This window comes from Drosophila innubila (genome assembly GCF_004354385.1).
Source record: "Drosophila innubila isolate TH190305 chromosome 3R unlocalized genomic scaffold, UK_Dinn_1.0 2_E_3R, whole genome shotgun sequence".
In the NCBI taxonomy this organism is placed as follows: Eukaryota; Metazoa; Arthropoda; class Insecta; order Diptera; family Drosophilidae; genus Drosophila; species Drosophila innubila.
Window position 1 is genome coordinate 18067247 of NW_022995380.1, and position 19131 is coordinate 18086377.

Here is a 19131-nt window from a genome sequence, read left to right on the forward strand (position 1 = left end):
ACAGAATTTGGACTGGGCTACATACTGCGAGCTTAAAGCTCGTGCATCAACCTATGAGCTTATAAAGCCATACTAACGGCGTTGCCACCTGTCTGTATTTTCGCTTTTGCTGTTGCGGTAACAGTAATTTAAAAATTGAAGCACGTTCGCAGAGCTTATACGATTCTCAGCACAGACGACATCCGAATAGCGTTTTAAATTTGCAAAAATCATCGCGTTTACTTTCATTTCGAGATGCGTTAATGGTCTTAACAGTCAGACATAACCATGCAAAACACACGCCTCACATAAATTTCAAGTCGAGTGTTCAGTTCGAGAGCCGCAAAGCTGCTACGTGGCTATAAAACCGACTGCACACCTGGGGCGCCCAGCATTTCAACGTTTAACGGCTGGCCAAAAGTAACCAAACCCACGACGGTCTTAAGAAAAGAAATATACAAAAAATTCAAACAGTTTTCTGTACTTGAAGTTTGGGCGTAGTCATTAAGGTTGAGAGATTGGAGTTCGCGGAAGTGTTCAACAAACGATTTGAGATACACGAAAACAACATGAAACTGCAACTAATCGCGGTAAGTTTTGAAAGGATCTGCAACCGAAATAAGAGAGTGAATATATAAAATATTTATAACTATTATTATAAGAGTATCTCATAAGTGCAGTTCGTGCGATTCGTATGCGTATGAGAGTGACAAGGTCGTTTGGTTTGAGACTTAAGATCTCGATCTCTCGGATACCAATTGAGACATTTATGTGTTGTGTATTTGCATTTAATAGAAAGTCGATGAGTGTACTTGTATCTCAATGCAATGCAATTAGCAATTAAATACTTTGACCGATTGGCATTTCGATGATGTTGATCTTAAATAAAAAAGTCACTCAACAATAAATATGCGATTCAATCATTACCAATTGTTTTCTGTCTGCCAAAGAATTCCAATTGAATTATCGCTTATTGAATGTTGGTTATTGGTTAACCAAGCCCTCGGGTCACAAATTTAACGAGTATTTTCTTTCTTGTTATTTGGTTTTGCCCCCGCCCCTTTATTGTGAGCAATATGCCAAAAAAAAAAAAAAATCACATTATAGTTTATCTGTGGAATTTGCTACTGAGCCAGCGATTAAGTGCTTAAGATTGAAAACCGTTTCCAATATTTCGAATTTAATGAAATATAAATTAAATTCTCAGTTAACTTGATTCGAATTTAATGTAAATAGAATATATTATTTCAAATTATTATTTTAAATACTTCTATAATTTATTTCGTATACAGCTTATAAGCATAATTACTGTAGATAATATATTAGTAAAAATGAATTTACAATTATTGCTGAAACAATTAAATTGGAATAAATTGCTTGCTAAAAATGCTGTACAGTAATTTATTTATAGTTCCAAAAGAAATAATTATTCAAAAAGCTAAAAAGCTCTGGTATGTGTTAGCTATTCTATACATATTTTTTATTACAGTGCATATATTTTGCTGCTAAAAATACAAGTAAAATGTTTTCAACCGAGCAAACAATTCGCTATAATCCTAAATTTCACAGCTCAAATATGGCTTCAATGGACCCAAGTAAAACATGAATAAACGTTTCGAATAGGATTTAAATGTTGTTGATTGATTGCTCTATTTATGTTTTGGGCTTGTCCCTATCAACGGGTATAGGCTTTAGCCTAATGAGTTTGCAATAAAAAAATCAAAATAAATCAGGTTAATAATTGCCGGCACAATTTGTTAAGCACTTAAAGAGCAGTTACTCATGTATGAATTAACTAAAAATTGGTCAGGGCAAGTTATTGTGCTTGGCTTACGAATATGTGTCTCAAGGTCATAGCTGCTGTTTGGCCCGACTTACTTATGCTCCACATTTACAATCCACACTCTACAATCCACCAGCAACTGGCCAAGCTGTTTGAGATTCAAAAACGCACCCAACTTAAGCTTCGGCTTGAAATCATGCTAATTCTCAGCACGCACATATTCACATTGCAGATGCAGTTGCAGTTGCCGTTGCACCAACACAAGCTAAAGATCCATTACAGATACAGATACACATACAGATGCAGATACAGATACAAATACAGTACTCCATAACGCAATTGGGCGTAGTATAGTATGTTGAGACATTACGTAATGCACGAGTACATGGCACATACGTACACACAAATAAATATACAAATAAATATATGTATAAGCATAAATAAAGCGTTACATATTTGAGCTCTGAAAGTGCACTGACAACTATTTCCAGCCAGTTGAGCGAAAAGAGAAATACGATCAGGAGGGAGCTGCTGCTGTTGCCTGGAGGTAGCTTAAGATTTGGTTGCAATGCAATGGAGTTTTCGGTTTTCGTTCCATTTCAGTCAATAACCAGACAAGTTTCAGCTCCCAAGGCCAAGAGTCCTTAGCCAAGTTATTCTTACTAATGAGATATCATCATTATCATCGTCATCGTCGTTGCTCATCCACAAATTCGACGCTGTTGCCGCACTCTCTGATGAGACTACAGTGACACCCACGTTGATGACTGCTCCTTAGTTTAGGGCTTGGCTTGCCACACATAACTCGCATCGGTTGCACACAGTTTGTTGTTTTCGGTTTCCTTGAACCACGTCAACAACGCTTCGTAGACGTAGTCATAAAAAAATTAATTAAATCAAATCAAGTTCCCCACAAAAATAGTTGCTGGTGTTTGCCAAAGCGTGCAACAGTCCCAATCTCTTTCTATCTCTTTTTTTTTAAGTCTTACTCCTTATACCAACGTCCAGCCAAGTAGTTCACTTGACCAGGTAGTTTGGCAGCACGCCAAGTTGCATTCGAGCCGTTTGGCCACTGGAATGCTTGGCTTGATTGCCCACAAAATAACACTTTATGATATTCCGGCCAAGGAAAACGTTGGGAAAAAAAATTAATACCTATATTTGTTGAGTGCATAATAAAAGCTATAATCATTTGCATAAGCTTGAGACAGTACGCGATGGAATTAATGCGATTATCAATACACAACCAAGTAGTTGTCTATGTTAACCTATTAGCCTACATATTACTGCTTAAGCCGGGAAGACATTATTTCTATGGGTTCCGTATCAGGAGAAAATTGTTAATTCGCATTAAAAATAATTACTATCAATTGAACCTAATCCAGTTTACTTCCCAAATTTAGTGAAATTTTTAAATTCATTAAAATAAAGCTTTTAACATTTCAATAATTAAGTAATTTCATTTCCTGTTTTTAACTATATTCCGGATCTGTTTGAAACCCAAGGCGAGTTAATTCAATTATCTGTTGATCTCTTTAATTTATTAAATTACATTATACTCGGTGGTTAATATGTATACTTAAGGTTCAAAGCTAAAATCCATTGTATGATTGAAATTTTCACTTTGTAAAGTCGACAAACACTTATCCAAGAACGGATTTCTTCTATGATTATATCATATGTTCCTTAGTTGTCACCTGGTATTTCAAACGAATTCGCAATATTTTTTTTATTTTATTTTATATTTGTTATGACTCACAAATTGCTTTATAAAACAACAAGATAATATTGCAGCTGCAGGTCTACAGATTCAGTTCACTGATCTCGATGGCGGCACCTAATTAAAAATCAACTCAAAACTCAATGTCTGGTATTTTGGAAAGTACTCGAAATTGTATCAAGTTGCTCATTGACTGGTCGGCTACTTGTCCTAGACACTGACTTCTTTTTTTTCTGAACCGGAAACTCTACGAGCTTGAGCTCAAAACGTTTTCCACATGCCACAGAAAAATTCGCATAACTTACTTATTGGGGTTTTCATTTGTGCTTCTTGTTGTTGTTTGTATTTTTTTTTTTTTTTTTTTTGGACTGCCACCTCTTTGGGCCACCGCCAACTAACTGCTGAGGCATGCAAATTACGCAATTCGGGCCAAGACAGCGATAACAACAACAGCAACAACTACAACGATTTTAAAAGCCGACATTTTTTACTCTTATTGCTGCTGTAGCTCGTGTTGTTGTTGATGGTGGTGGTGGTGCTGATGGTGGTGGTGGTGGTGCTGGTGGTTGTACTGCCGTTTCTGCCTGTTATGATCGATCGCCAGCGAGGCGGGTGAGCAATTTCTGTGATTTTGCTTTATGTTCCACATTTATTGTTATTGCACTTACTTCGATCTTGTTGCTGTTGCTGTTGTTGTTGTTGTAGTCAGTACAGTGTTACAATTACAAATAGTTGTTGTAATACTTAAGCGGCGTATAAATTTAAACCAGTTTGTCTATGGGGACAACGGCTTAAGAAGTACATGAAAAGCAAAAGCCGAACCTTGCTTATATTTGTGGAACGCGTGTGGAATATGTTACACAAATTCTAAGAAAACAGCGTCAAATATGTAATACCAATTAAAAACTAAACAAGAACGTAGATTTGATTCGGCACCTGAAGAATTGATTCCATTGAAAATGGAAGCTATATTAAAATCCGATGTGAAACAAATAAGCAATATGCAAACTTTATTAGGATATTTTAAAAACACAAAAGTGCGTTATACTATAGTTATATAGCCATTTATTTTTTTGTTCCAAACATGTTTTAATCAAAAATCAAAAACCAAAATCTGTGCAATAGCTTTAAAATCGGTAGTTTTTCGTACTTCGACCAGTTCTTCCTATGATAGAATTTCGTCAGAATGCGTAAGTTACCCAATACTGAGAGATTGGTTAAAATATCCGAAAAAACAGGGTTTTATGTCTGTACGTTTGATTTCGTCCGATCGTTTCTATGCCAGCTATATGATACACCGATCAGTCCCGTTCCGATATATATACTGACTGGAGCAAAAATATGGTACTGTTTCAAGTAAAATTAAGATACTTGTCAGTGTAAATGCTTTTTACGGTCTGTCATGCCTCTTTTAACGAGTTACACACATGACGACAAAATTATAATACTCTCTGTAAGGTTATTTACAAAAAACACCACTGCTAATTAGACGTGTGCCCAAAGTGGCCACTTGTTGCAACACTTCAGCGGCAAATTGCATTGGATAATGTAGTTCATTCCATTTATAGCCTTGCCTTAATCCCACTTCATTCACCTCCCTCAACTTTCAGCTGTTATGCAGCGTCGTCGTCATGGTGCAGGCCCAAAACTATCCGCCGCGACTGAGCATTCCTGGAGCAGTTCCCGTGTCAGCGCCGATCCCTCATCGGCAGCAGGTGCTGCGCGTGCGTCGTCCCGGACAATCGGTGCGTCAACAGAACGCGGTCTTGCCGGCGGTCACACCACGCATTGCGCTGGAGGAGCGACCCGTCACAGAGCCCGCTGAGGATGAGCAGCCAGATGCCTTCCTGCCCAATCTGTTGCGGGAGCAGCAGTTGGCCCAGGCCCAGCAGTCACAGTTCCAACAGGCGGCTGCCGCTTTCCTCAATGGCCAGCAGTCCATTGAGCCGGCCAGTCCAGTGCAGCAGCTGCTCCAACACGAGGACAGCCAGCCAACTGCAATCTTGCCAGCGCCACCACGTTTCGCTGAGCGTCCCGCAATTGCCACGCCCATTAACCGTCCAGCCTTCAATGACTTTGGCATTGGACGCTTTGATAACTCTCAGCGATTTGGTCTGGAGCGTCCGGCGCCGACAGCAGCGGCACCTCCTCCACCACCACCACAGCAACCACAACGTGTAGCCGTGATACGGACACGACCCTCGGCTGCAGTGCGTCCAGAAGCTCCAGCGCCTGTGCCCGTCGCACGACCAAGACCCAAGCCCATACAGTCGCGTCCCATCATCGACGAGAACCAATTGCAGGATGAGCAGCATGGACAGCAGCAACAGCAGCAGCGTCGCCAGCGCCCAGTTGCCCAGACCATTCGCAAGTGGCGCGATGAGAACGAGGATGGCAGCATCACCTGGGGCTATGAGAACGATGATGGCTCCTTTAAGGAAGAGTTCATTGGCACCGACTGCATTACCAAGTGAGTGCTCCATATAAACGTTATAATAAATGGATATACTTATTTTACTAAAATTATACAGGGGCACCTACGGTTACATTGATCCTGATGGCAACAAACGTGAGTACAACTACGAGACGGGCATTAAATGTGATCCCAACGCACGCGACAATGAGGAGGAGCTGCAGGAGAACGGCTTCATCAACTACGAGGAGAATCGTGCTGTGCTGCCAAATGGTCTGGAGATTGACATGACGCAGCTGGGCAAGAAGAAATCCAAGCGTCCCAACAGCATCTACAGAAACTAAACTACACGCTCCAGTACTCCACTAGATATTTAAGTCAAGCAACTCTTAAGTCGTCACCTTATTTGTACTAATCTGTAATCTATAATCTCTGTAATTATGTCTGTACTTTATTATATTTTGAGTGTAAAGTGAGAGGAAATTAAAAGATTATGAATAGCCTGTAATCTCGCTGCTTCCCTCTTTCAGTAGGGACGTTGACGCCTCGCGGGAGGCATGCGATTCGGTGGCGTTATTGAGATATCCAGAAAGTCACCAATACTGAACTTGGCCTGGGCCAGCGTCTTGTTATCATCGATACCCTTCTGCCCCGTACAGGTAACTCCAATTTCACGCATTTGGAAATGGTTATTCCGAAAGTTGGGGAACACAATGGCAAAGTCAAAATAGGTGCCCTTCTTCCGTGTATCCGGATTCACATCGCGCACCAGCGATGTCAATTCGTGCAGCGTCGCATCCTGCCAGGTGTAGATCTGGAGTTCATTGGTGGGCACGTTGCTGTACATGTACTCGGACACCGAGTGATGGCGACCAGTTGAGCAAAACACACGCAGCAGCAACGGGCAGGTCTGCAATCGCACGAGCAGGCGGTCAGGGAAAGAAGAAGCAATTTAGTGGCCGGCAAAATTACAAACATTACCTAGAAACAAACCTTCTCGCGATCAATTTGCTTTATCTGCGTCTTCTCCTCCACAATCATTGATTCAACATTAGCCATGTTGTTGTCTAGCAATCCGTTCTAATTGATTACAAAATTCTGTTTGGCTTCAAACAAATGTAAAATATACACACCACCAAAAATAACAACAACTAGAGATGAGCAACTACAGCGTACCAGTGACGCTAACAGTTACACCGCGTTAACAGTTCACGGGACTACCCGTCAGTCACAACAATAAATTGGGAATTATATGAATTGTTAATATTTAAATAAATGTCGCTGTTTAATATTCAAAACAAGCAGCGCAATATTAAATGGCATTTCACGATGTCTTCGATACTAGCGATGTTTAACATTCGATAGTTTACAAGCCATGTTAACAGAACAGTATTTTCGACGAATACAAACACTGCTGCCAGCATAGCTATTTTATAGCTAGCTCTGGCTATTTTCAGTGTTCGACTACTAGACAAATTTGAAAATTGCTATAAGCCGGAAGTATGTCCATTTTCAAAATATTTTCAGTTATATTTTGCTATGAGTATTTCTTCGATTACCATGGAAAAGTGTAAAAAAAATTATTTTCAGCTAGTACAAGCTATCTTTTCCACTAAAGTTGACAGCTCTAGTGAGTGCGTTAGTTTTTTCTAGGACGTTGTTACACTGTGTCTAAATATGAACGGCGCACAATTTAAATATGAACTGAATTAAGCAATAATATCGCAATAAATGTTTTTAAAGAAAATGTATAGTTCGAGGTTAGATAAAATAAAGGTGTGATTTTAATGAAGGTTTGAATTTCGTCATCTCTCGGGGGAAGAAGGTTTATAATTTAACTCCAAAAAAAACGCAGAAAAATGTTCAAAATTCAAGCTTCAAAACTAAGAAGAAAAGAACTAAAGAAAAGATAGATTTTGGAAATGTACTAAATATGAATCTCGCTTTCTTGTTGGAACTATCGGTATTTTTTTCTGGGATTCAAGGTTGCCACACCGTTTTTGTGTTCAACTCTAGCAAAAACAATTGTGAAATGAATTTTGTGGTGAACGGTTGTGTCGCGTCGCGTCTGACTAAAAGTCGGGAAATATTCTACTAACTGCTGCTTCACAAATGCCAAAGGACTAAGCAACAAATTTGTCAATCGGCAAATTATTTATTGCGGCCAGCAAACCAGCCAATAATAACAATACCAGCCGTGCTTATAATTTGCCGTATTGGCTGAAAAGCAACAACAACAACAAACCCAGAAGAATTTGCCGTCATCGGCGTAATTATCTTAAATAGTTTGTAAACCGTAAGTAAATGCATAGAACCAAATGCGATAATTAAGAATTGGAAGGCAATGCAAGCATAAGGTGCTTATGTAATGCATTTGCTACAACAAAGACAACAGCAGTCGAGAATGCAAGTTTTTTACGTACTTTTTTGTGTGCAGGTCTCTAGTATGTATGTATGTGTTTGTTGCTTCTGCGTGCGTATGTGTGTGTGTGTGTTGTTTCTGTTTTATATGGCGCGCTGCCTAACATTGTTGTTATTGTTGTTGTTTGCTCACGTTTTGTTTATAAACATTGAACTTTCCTTTAGTGCGGCCGAGTACTGGGCATAAAATATTATTTATTACATTACATTGCAACAATACGCATTGTAATTGCGTTGCAGCGTAATTGCTTGCCACAATTTCCCCCCTCCCATCACATTTCGTACATATATATAGCTATAACCATTTCCACCGATTGTGGCGTGTCACTTCTGATAAATTGCGGGCTTATATGCATAAATAGGTGATTGATCTTTAGAGTTACTTAATGATTTGTAGACAGTTTTGAAACTACAGTAAAAGCCACAAAAACTATAAATTCAATAAATATAAATGTATGTTATTTCAAAGTACTTTCTTTCCTAACGATAAGCATTTCCTTAACTATGGCTGTACGCTTTAGGGAGTTAATACTGTATATATTATTGGCGTCCTGCAAATAAGGAAACTTTTCAGCAAAAGAATTTCTGCGTTTTTGCTATGTATGTATTTGCGTGGGTGCAAATATTTTCTTTACTATACCCTGTTATTATAAACAACATAAAAAGGGTAGGACTCAGATGTACCGCAGGCAGAAGAACACGAGCTCATTAAATACAAACAATTCAAATATACAGGTGTGCTCCAGAAATCTGTAGAGTTTTGGAAGAGAATTGCTCTTCGAAAATTTTGGTGCTCCTTAAAAATCAGAGATTTAGTTTTTTCGAACATATTTTCGAAATCAAAAAGATGGTTTACTTCCAGTTTCAACCACAATTTTTATTTTTTCGAAAACTTTATATAATTAACAAAATCATTAAAAATTTTGTTCATGCATTTTTTTCAATTTAAAAAAATTATTTGATCTATTTTAATAAATATTACATTTTCTATTTTTGTATTCTGAAATTGATATAGGGTATGTTGTATTCTTATCTGAAGGTCTCTTGTTTTGTGTGTTGTTATTGTTTTTTTTTTTTTTTGTATATATTTATTATTGAATTTTATTGCTCATACCCAAGTCGTGGTCTGGCCATCAGCTGGTCTGTCCAAAGGGTTCCTTTAGCCGTGACCGTGACTGACAGTCTGTAACCCCAACACCTACTAGAATGGTTGCCTCTGTGTCTTTTGTTTTTGCCGCATGAATTTTAAATGTGCGGCGTCCTTGTATACAGATGCTTTGTTTTTGCCGTTGATATTGTTGCTTTTTCTGCTTCTGCTACTGTGTGTTTGAAAATTTTAATTGCTTTGGGCAAGAGCAAGTCACCAACGCAATGTGCCCTTTGCAGTTCAGTCTCTCTCATTCTCTCACTGTTCGAAATGTTTGCTTCGCTAAACAAATTCCCAGAGAAGAATAAGAAGAATCGAAAAATGGAAATAAGCAAAAAAGAAACCAAAAGCATAGAAGCCAACAGCAATAAATTCTCAAATGCAAATAAAATCAGCTCTTTCGCTCGAAGGCTTTCATTTTTATTTTTACTTTCACTTGCTCTTTCTCTGTATGTGTGAGTTGTGGGCGTTGTCGTAGTCAAAGTTGTTCGCACCAAACAATAAATGAATAAAAAGCAGCCTGTAAATATCGCCCTTGATTCCCATTGCGACCTGTGTCTGCCCACAGGGCAGTGTCCACTTAAAGCCCTCGACAGTCGACAATTTATCTTTAGACAGCTTTTACCTGTCGAGGTAACAAAACAACATGATTGGAATAAGCACATTTGTAACAATACCTACACTTCCTACCCAACTGCAATCATTTTAAGGACCGACAGTAAACTAGAATAAGTAAATTTGTAATAATATATAAATAAAAATAAGGTTGTCTTTCTTACAAATTTTCTTTTCGTTTTACATATTAAAGGTTTGTGCTTTATCAATTACATTAAATGTGTTAACACTTTAATAAGGCAATATAGAAAACTACATACTTTACTCAGGAAATCTGGATTTACGATGCTATTCACATGTATCTCATGCTACTTTATTAATGAAACAATGTTCTCTAAAAGTGTTCAATCATTAATTATGCCCCTTTGTGATGTTTTTGACACACGATAAGACACTTGGTTTGCTTGATAGCATCTGTCATTAAAAAGAGAGACAGAAAGACGGAGAGAGACAGCGATGGACAAGAAACAATACGTGGAAATCATAAAAGCAATTTAAGACTTGGTATTTTGATTCAGTTGACCAATATGTAGTTGGGTATGAGAGGATATATAAATATTTCATACATAGCATTTCCTTAGCTTGCGTCGTTGCTGACGCAGAAGATATGAATTGATTTTAAAATAAATTCAACTCATCGCTTTTTTATATGTGCATATGTATGTGTATAGTTGCTATTTTTTTTTCTTTCATTTGGACGTGGCTTATGCTATTTTTAATTACGATTGCTTTTGTTTCATTTTTGCCTGCTCTTGGCAATTGAAGAACTGAGCACAGTCGGTCGGTCGAACTCTTTCGTCAATCGGTTAGTCTTGAGACTAACTAGAACTGGTCGGTCGGCATTGTAATTGAACTGACGTCACAGCGATTGTATTTGTCGTATTTAGTTGAACAATACAGTCGCACAATCACAGCTACAATCAGTGTACTTACTGATTGGCATTGTGGACAGACGCCTTGACTTAAACATGCTTAGTTAGGGCATAAATACAATTCGTTATGTGTGCTTCAATTAACGATAATAACGACTGTTAATTGTTATCAACGTAGCCAGTAACTGGGGACAACTTGTTGTTGCCGGCTGCAACTGGGCTCAGTTCACATGGTGCGTCAACGCAACGCTGTCAATGATAAGCGCCGGGCAATGACGACCACCATGGCAATGATTTATGATATGCGACATGGAATTCAGTGGAACGCGATGGATTTGCATGGATGTGGAACATATTCGCACACACTTGCATATGTCTTTTACCTTATTTAACTGACAATTCGTCAACGGCTAACGTCTTGTCGTGTTTTGGCAACACATGTCTCATTTGAAACGTTGAAACGTTTTGCATAAAGTTGCTAAACTATTTTTGCCTCAGCTCTGACATGTCACAGTTGTTACTGACAACCGACAACAAAGGGGCTTGTCTGCAAAATAAGTCAAAGAAGACCCAAGGCCGCACTCGTCTGATAACGATCAAAGTTATATACAAGTATAGATAGGGAGATGGAGAGAAAAACTGTTATTTGAGTTCCCCGAAAACTTTTCATCTGACATTGAGGCTTGTGTGGTGTAGAAATGCAATTTTCCAACAAGCGTCTCATATTAAAAAATAGTTTCATGCGTATGGTGTAATTTGTAACTATTCCTCTTCAATTTGCCAAACAAGGTGAAAAATACCTTGAAAGTTTGCTGGAACTAACATAATCAAGATTTTTATACACACGTAATGCTTAATGAATGTGTTGCGAACAATTGTTTATTGATGCACAGCTTTTATTATGCCAACCTTTACAAAACTAAATTTTTAATAGTTATACTTTGTCAAAAGTGAACTAATTTATTAAGAAATCCTTGTGGCGCTACGATATAAAAAAATCAAATTAAATAAGTAATAATTTGAATGAACTTTCAAATAAGCTTATAACAGATAATCTTTTGTGAATCCTTATAATTAAATTTTTTGACGTTTCAGATTTCGAAAACAATTGTTATCGTATTTTCTAGAGATTTGTGATTGAAGTCAATTTCGAGTTATTTGAATAAATGGAATTTGTACATTAGTTGAATTTGTGCAGCTTGTGGTTGCCCATTGGCGTGTAAGCGATTTAATTAACAGTTCAGGTCTGAAATTGTCGGGTAATTTCCACAGCTGCCATTGTCATAACGAGCAAATCCATTCAGCCAGCAGAAATGTGAACTGAAATGCTGTGGCAGCTTTGTAGCTGCCAACCAAAAGCGATACATCAGCTTGGCCGAAGGTCAAAATGCCGCAACGAATCTGATACACATTTATATACACACACACACCCACACACACCCCCTCAACACTCAGATGCGGGTAACATATACGGGATGTGTATAGATGATTGTTGGATTACTGGAGTATTATGTGTACCTTTGCGAAAGCCCATTCAGAACCTGCGATAATTGACGATGCGGGAAGCGACTGTCGTTTGGATTACGGGATTACGTTTAATGAGGCAACTCAAAAAATGAGAATGAGTTCTAAAGAGAAGAGGGAGTTAAGCATAAATCAAAGTAACATACACTCGTAGATTGTTATTGTAAGCTCAATTGACAATTTCAACTATCATTAGCTCTTCCAACTGTACGTGTTGCATGCAACGCGCCCACGCTGTAACAACAAGTTTGCATATAAAATATATTGCGCATACGCCCTGTATGCTCATGTAAATATTGTAGCTGTACAGCAACTTTTTGCTACAGTTGCCAACCAACTAACACATAATGTTCAATTATAGACGGTTTATAAAAAGTATAGCCAACTTTAGGAGGATGCAGCTAAAAGCTTGAGATGAAAATAGCTCGAGTCGTGGGTGTTTCCAGTTAATAAGAACGAAGCGCAGATTATCTAAAGAGAAGTCTCATTTTTCCCGCTTATTCATTAATAAAAACTTTTTTTTTGAGTCAAGCAGCTGTTGCTGGCTAAAATCCCAAGTGTCTTGAATAGATTTTATATTTATTTTGAGAGTTCTGAGTAGATAAATAGACAGCAAAGTTATACGTGTGCCAAATGGCTAAAAGGGAAATGATAAAATTATAGCTAAAATTGCTATTTTAAGAATTGCAAAGAATAGCAAATTAAATGAATTATTCTTAACGGCACGAGTTCTGTTGATTCTCAAGTTAAACACTAAAAGCTGTTTCGTCAGGCATTTACAAAATCAAGTTCTTAAAAATGAGACAAATTTCAAGCACAGGGTATACCTACGCCTTTAATTTCTTTATCTGAAATAGGCCCACGCTTGCAGTGTCCACGCATGGAGATATATGATGACCTTTTGGTTGTCAGGTACAGTTGGTCAATAGAACATATATTATCAACAGCTCCGGTTACTGTGCCAACTTTGTGGATGTGCACGAGTTAAATTCACGGAATCACAAATTAGACAGCAAGATGCAGTCGCAGTTGATGTTGATATTGATGTTGATGCTGTTTTTTCTGCAATAAATTCCACGAATTTTGTGTAAACAGTTGGTCAGACTGGGGGCCAGTCGGTCTGAAAGGCATACAGTAAGTTGTAATTAAATTTGAAACAGTGCATGCCTCGATTGCAGAGAACCTTACCAATGCACATGTGCGTGGTCCGAATCAAGTACACTTGTTTCAGTTTCATGTACATTGCGAGCTCGGATTCCTGCGTACAATCAATATTAGATTATTCCCACGCGTTGACATTGAAATGACAAGAACCAAACATGTTGTGCTTGAATTTTGTCCTACTTGTAAAAGGTCAGGAAAAATATAACGAATTATTGCAGTCGCAATTGCAGTTTCAGTTTCAGTTCAAGGTGCACTTTGTCTAATTAACTGATGCCAAACACGCTTTCTTACTAAACATCCAACTGCATTTTACAATGAAATCCAATTAACTTAGTTCGAAAAGAAATTCTTTGAACCTCCTCCTAAGGCTTCAAATTTGTTACATGGGCCTGAAGGAAATTGTCAAACAGATATTTTTAGATTAAAGTGCTTGCAGTATTAGAATGGATTCTAGCTCGGCTTTAAATCTGTCAATTACAGTTGGGATTTATGATGCTTGGAATGTTTGGTATCCAGAAGGTAAACCAAACTAAACTCTTTTCTGCAAACTAAACCATTTCAAATGAACTCGGTTAATTCAATTTAAAATGGAAACACTTTAAACAACCAAAGCTTCATTTCCAAGGATAAGTTATTGATGCAAATTCTGAGACGTATTTGGACAGAATTATTTGCCGATTTTCCGCATTTTTTGCAACAACAACTTAGTTCTATTAATATATATTCAGCTTCGCCTTGTAAAATACTCGTACATTATCCATTTGAAGGCAATTATTTAATGGTGCTGGTAAGGATTTAGTTGCTAATCGGCCGCAATGGCTCTAGGATCTTTTTAGAGTGCCAGGCCACCCACTTGATATAATGATGACAGCAATTATGAATGAGTGAAGGTCCCAGGATAACGACCGTCAGGCAATTCATCATCATGTTTAGCCACACTGGGTTCCGTACTCCACTTTGCAGTCTTTGTCTATTTTAAAGCATTCTTCGTTCGTTTTGCTTTTATTGCTGCTTTCATAACAGTATGTTGTTGCCATTATTTTAGCATGCAAACAATGATGACGTCATCGAGGAACTACACAATTTGCATGCAAGCCGGTCGTTTACAAAGTCCATCGTCACTCTACACGCTTACTTGCAGTTTTTTGTTTCCACACTATGCGTACACGTGCTGCAAAACACGGTACCAAAAACCCATTCATTGAGGGTCATAACCAGCCACTCCCCTCCGGCAAACGAAAGAGCCAAACAAAGTGCACACGTCATGCAGGCCCGGAGATTAACTTCCGGACGGGTAACAACTGTGTGAGTTTTCAAGGAAACCAATCATCCAGAAATAGATCAACACCTCGCAGTTACCATCGACGTTGTCCTGGTTCCTCCCCATCCAGACAGGTTCACTGTCGTCATTTCAATTTGGGTATTGTTTTTATACCCATTGCGAAGGGTATATTAAGTTGTGAAAATGTAAATACTTTAATTCCTAGTACAGCATTAGGGTGTAAGGTATTTAGTAGTCGGGCACTCTCGACTGAAGCTTACTTGTCATTGTATTAAAGTACTTTATATCGTTCTCACTGCATGTGTTCACAACGCTAAGCCCAACAAGAGAAGTGGCAGCAAAATACAAGTGAAAACAGCAACCAGAGCTTTTAACTGCGGGTGGTCGCGTTATAGACAGAGTCCAAGTCAACTTGACTTACCCTAATGGGGCGTAAGGTGCCAATTTGATACAACATAGAAGAACATCGCCCCAGCTCGTAAACGTATTTAAATTTAATGAAAAGCAAACCACAAGTGTGGTTAATAAACTTCAGTGGTTATATCTGAAGCATATTGTGCTGCCGTGTTCTTTTTTTTGGGAAATGCGATTTCTGAACTGAATTTCACAAATGTCTGGAGATTGGTTTTTAAAAAGAGCTGAATGTAATGTCAATGTTCTTGAAATAAAATTAATTTATTGTTTATATTTTCGCAGTCACCAAATTTGGCTGCCATAAATTTAATTAATATTTCAACAAGATATATTATTTTCGTATTTTAAAATATAAATAAAATTATTTGTATGCCTCATGTTTTAAAATAAATTTAATTTAATTCAATTAATTTTGAATTTTATCAAATCTTTCAACAAATATTTTGAAACTTGTAGCCAAACAAAACTAGTTGCAAAAACACCGCCAATTTGAGATGTGTAGAGCGCGCCAGAGATGGACCTTAATCAAAGCCATTCTGAACTGTAGTGTACAAAGAAATGAGTGAATCAGTAAGCATATTTGTTCAATCACTCACTATGGCGACACTATAAAAGTAGCAGCTGGCTTTCTTTGTTGAAGGGAAAGGTGTTCTTTTTATAGCATACAATTGAGCGCCAATCTAAAACTATGCTAAGCCAAAAATAGTAGTAATCATAATAATAAAACTGGCTAAAAGTTCTGACTATTTGGAGTCGGCAAATTGAACTTAGTCACAGGTGCCGCCATGTTAACAACAGCAAACGCAAAGGAAGAAAGGAACACGGCCCAAGGACGAAGGATATAAACAAAGACGACGTCATTGTACTGACGCCAATCGCGTTGTTGTCGCGACACTTTTGCTCATTTTCATTCATTCACAAAAATTTTCCAATACTATTAATCACTCCTCTCCCTGTCTCTTTCTTACTCGCTCATTTTATTAATACATGTGAATATATAATTTAGCGTAACAACAAATTCAAGAACAGTTTGTGAATCAACAGTGCGTCATCAACCGGTGGCGGAACCTATTGATTGCCATCACGTGCCGATACTTAAGTTTCCTTCTATTGCCGACCTTTCTCCTTATTTTCTCTGCTGCAATTGTTTTTCACATTTCTAAATTAAACCCAAACGCAATCGTCCTACAATATTCTTAGACACGTCTGTAGCTCTTTTTACGAATTGTGCCGCACATTTTTGGTCGGCAATTTATAGTTGTCGTCATTGTCGTGTGACGCTTGAAATTTGTTCTTAACGTGTTACGTAAATGGAAAATGCTAAAATGTAAATTACATGGGCGGACTCGGAAAGTTTGAACAACTCAAATTGGAAGTAAAGTGTTAAGCGAGTGTTGCTTTAAAAGTAATTACTTGAAGGATCTCTGGATGGTTTATAAAGGCCGATTTTTAAATAATAATGTGATGACCCGAATTCCCTTTCTAAAAAAATGTTTTGTGTTGGAAAAATGTAAAATAATTACATAAATTTGATCCTTTTTTTTTTTTGATATTTTACAATTTAGTTTATATAATAATATATAATTTTTAAGTTTGGTTTTGAAATAGCAAAAAACTAATAAATTCATTATCTTAACTTAGATGCTTTTAAAACTTGGAAACCAAATATTTTGTTGTTAATATTCATGAAAAAAAAATTATAAAATTAAAGCCGATCTAGAACGAAAACCTTGAGGTTTGCGAACTTGAATTTACATATATTCACTCCTCACTCACCTATTTCCCCTCGTCTCTTTTTACTTACAGCCCAGCCATGTCCGACGCGGGCAAATCGAATAACAATGCCGCCACAGCGGCAAGTGGCGATGAGGACGTCGACGATGTGACACCTACACCAACTTCTACAACGACAACACCGCGCAACAATCACAACAACAACAATGCCAGCAACAACAGCAAATTGAAATCGGCGCAGAACAGTAATGCGGGCAGCGGAGGAAGCGGCAGCATAGACAAGCTGTCACCAGACCAGGATATTTATATTAATGCCGCTGACGGTCTGCCCACCCAGCATCCAACGTTGCCGCCGGAAGGAGATGTGGATAGCGATACGGAGCCGGAGGTGGATGCCGATTCATTTGATGATTTGCCCACATCGATAATTGTGACCAACATACACTCGGAGGTGTTTGCGAATCCGGAGTTGAAGCATGCCATGGAGGAACTATTTCGCACATTTTGCGAATCGGCTACTTTTCAATGGCTGCGCAGCTTCCGACGACTGCGGGTGAACTATGACAACGCGATTGCAGCGGCAAATGCTCGCATCAAGCTGCATCAGTATGAGTTTAACAAGAAGACGGTGATTACCTGCTACTTTGCACAGCCGGTTACACCTGTCAGCAACAAGAATTTACAGCCGCCGGCGCCGGTTAAACAGTTCCTGATCTCACCGCCCGCATCGCCGCCAGCGGGCTGGGAACCACGCGAGGAGGGTGAACCGTTGGTCAATCATGATCTACTTGCCGCTCTGGCCAGCCTGACGCCGGGTGAATCGCATGAGCTGCATCCACAGAGCGAGGATCAGCCAGCCATTATTGTGCACACGGCCATGGTGCCCGAGGGAGGCGGTGGAAGTGGAAGTGGAGTTGCTGCAGTTCAGCCCAAAGCACCCATTGTACAGACCAAGTGTCCGGAGCGTGCATAAGCGCCAAGATGAAGCTTAAAAGTGAACTTTGAATGATTTGGAAGAGACAGCACTCCACGCCCAGCATAGAGCATCGTTTTGGAAAGTCACAGGTTATTGTGTTGAGACCTGAAGCGTTGAACTGACCTGCTGAATTCAAATGGAAAATGAGATGAGTGGGTGGGGCAGACAAGATGGTCAGCTTTGAGTTCAGCCTGATGGTTGAGTATTGTTTGTAAATAATTTTATAAAATTCGATTGTGATTAATTTACATGTAGCTATGTTTTGTATTAAGTACTCGTACTCGTACTATCTATTGCTCTCTCGTTTTTGAGCGTTTCATTTGTCCCCCAACTTCCGCGTGTAGCCGTCGAGCATTTATCGAAGATTAGCTTATCTTAATGTGCGCCAATTGGAGTTGCTAATTAATTCTAGATGTGTTTCTCGTTTGCATACGAAATCGCGTTGTGTCTCGCTCTCGCTCTTGGTGTCTTGTTGTACTCGTTGTATCCGTTGTATCCGTGCTTGTATCGATATCGGTGTCTGCAATCGTTACTCGTTACTTGTTATACGCTGGCTATCCACACAATAGGTAACTGCACCTTCAATGTTACTAAACTCTGTATGTATTTGTCTGTGTTTAGCTGCTTTAAAAAAAAAACAAAAAGCGGAAACGGAAACCAGTACGAAAACTATTGCGAAAAAAGAACCCCGCGAGGTCAGATATAAATACTTATGTTCATCATATTATATCTGTGTGTGTATATGTAAATGTTGATCTAATTGTAAGCCAAAAAGAGCTCAGATATCTACATGTATTTGATATACTGAAATACGTATTTAAACATATTAGTTAAAATTACAATGGGCAAGAAAAATAACAAACAAAGCTAAGCTGGAATTATATTCAATTTAAAAATGATGAATGTTCTCAAATGTACCAAAAACAAAAACCTGAAGCAAATACAAATTCAAATAGATAACAAACTCTTCAAATCTTTTTTATTATTATTACAGAAATTGTTTTCGATTTGCGGGGGAAAATAAAAATGGTCATTCATTCCATGGGAAAAATAACAAATATCATATCCTGACCTGTTATACCAGAAA

At 38.4% G+C, this 19131-nt stretch overlaps 3 protein-coding genes across 3 annotated transcripts; 2 read left to right on the forward strand and 1 right to left on the reverse strand.

The window, feature by feature from the left end:
* Window positions 1-374: 374 nt before the first annotated feature.
* Window positions 375-6400, forward strand: LOC117790834 (proline-, glutamic acid- and leucine-rich protein 1). The gene is made up of 3 exons (XM_034630438.1): window positions 375-569; window positions 5093-5952; window positions 6014-6400. Exons 1-3 carry the CDS (start codon window positions 549-551, stop codon window positions 6237-6239), a joined length of 1107 nt encoding a protein of 368 aa, XP_034486329.1. The 5' UTR covers window positions 375-548; the 3' UTR covers window positions 6240-6400.
* LOC117790850 (histone deacetylase complex subunit SAP18) lies at window positions 6329-7063 on the reverse strand. The gene is made up of 2 exons (XM_034630459.1): window positions 6889-7063; window positions 6329-6805 (listed from the first exon to the last, which is right to left on the reverse strand). The coding sequence occupies exons 1-2, from the start codon at window positions 6952-6954 to the stop codon at window positions 6422-6424; spliced, it is 450 nt and encodes a 149-aa protein (XP_034486350.1). The 5' UTR covers window positions 6955-7063; the 3' UTR covers window positions 6329-6421.
* Window positions 7064-7926: 863 nt separating this feature from the next.
* LOC117790837 (protein sarah) lies at window positions 7927-18672 on the forward strand. The gene is made up of 2 exons (XM_034630442.1): window positions 7927-8191; window positions 17141-18672. Exon 2 carries the CDS (start codon window positions 17148-17150, stop codon window positions 18039-18041), a length of 894 nt encoding a protein of 297 aa, XP_034486333.1. The 5' UTR covers window positions 7927-8191; window positions 17141-17147; the 3' UTR covers window positions 18042-18672.
* Window positions 18673-19131: the final 459 nt, after the last annotated feature.

Excerpts from the sequence above, each read along its gene's own strand:
- LOC117790837 (XM_034630442.1), top strand. The coding sequence starts at position 17,148 with ATGTCCGACGCGGGCAAATCGAATAACAATGCCGCCACAGCGGCAAGT.
- LOC117790850 (XM_034630459.1), bottom strand. The coding sequence starts at position 6,954 with ATGGCTAATGTTGAATCAATGATTGTGGAGGAGAAGACGCAGATAAAG. Across the intron at positions 6,806-6,888 it reads AGCAAATTGATCGCGAGAAG|ACCTGCCCGTTGCTGCTGCG; the intron begins GTTTGTTTCTAG and ends GTGCGATTGCAG.
- LOC117790834 (XM_034630438.1), top strand. The coding sequence starts at position 549 with ATGAAACTGCAACTAATCGCG. Across the intron at positions 570-5,092 it reads TGAAACTGCAACTAATCGCG|CTGTTATGCAGCGTCGTCGT; the intron begins GTAAGTTTTGAA and ends CTCAACTTTCAG. Across the intron at positions 5,953-6,013 it reads GGCACCGACTGCATTACCAA|GGGCACCTACGGTTACATTG; the intron begins GTGAGTGCTCCA and ends AAAATTATACAG.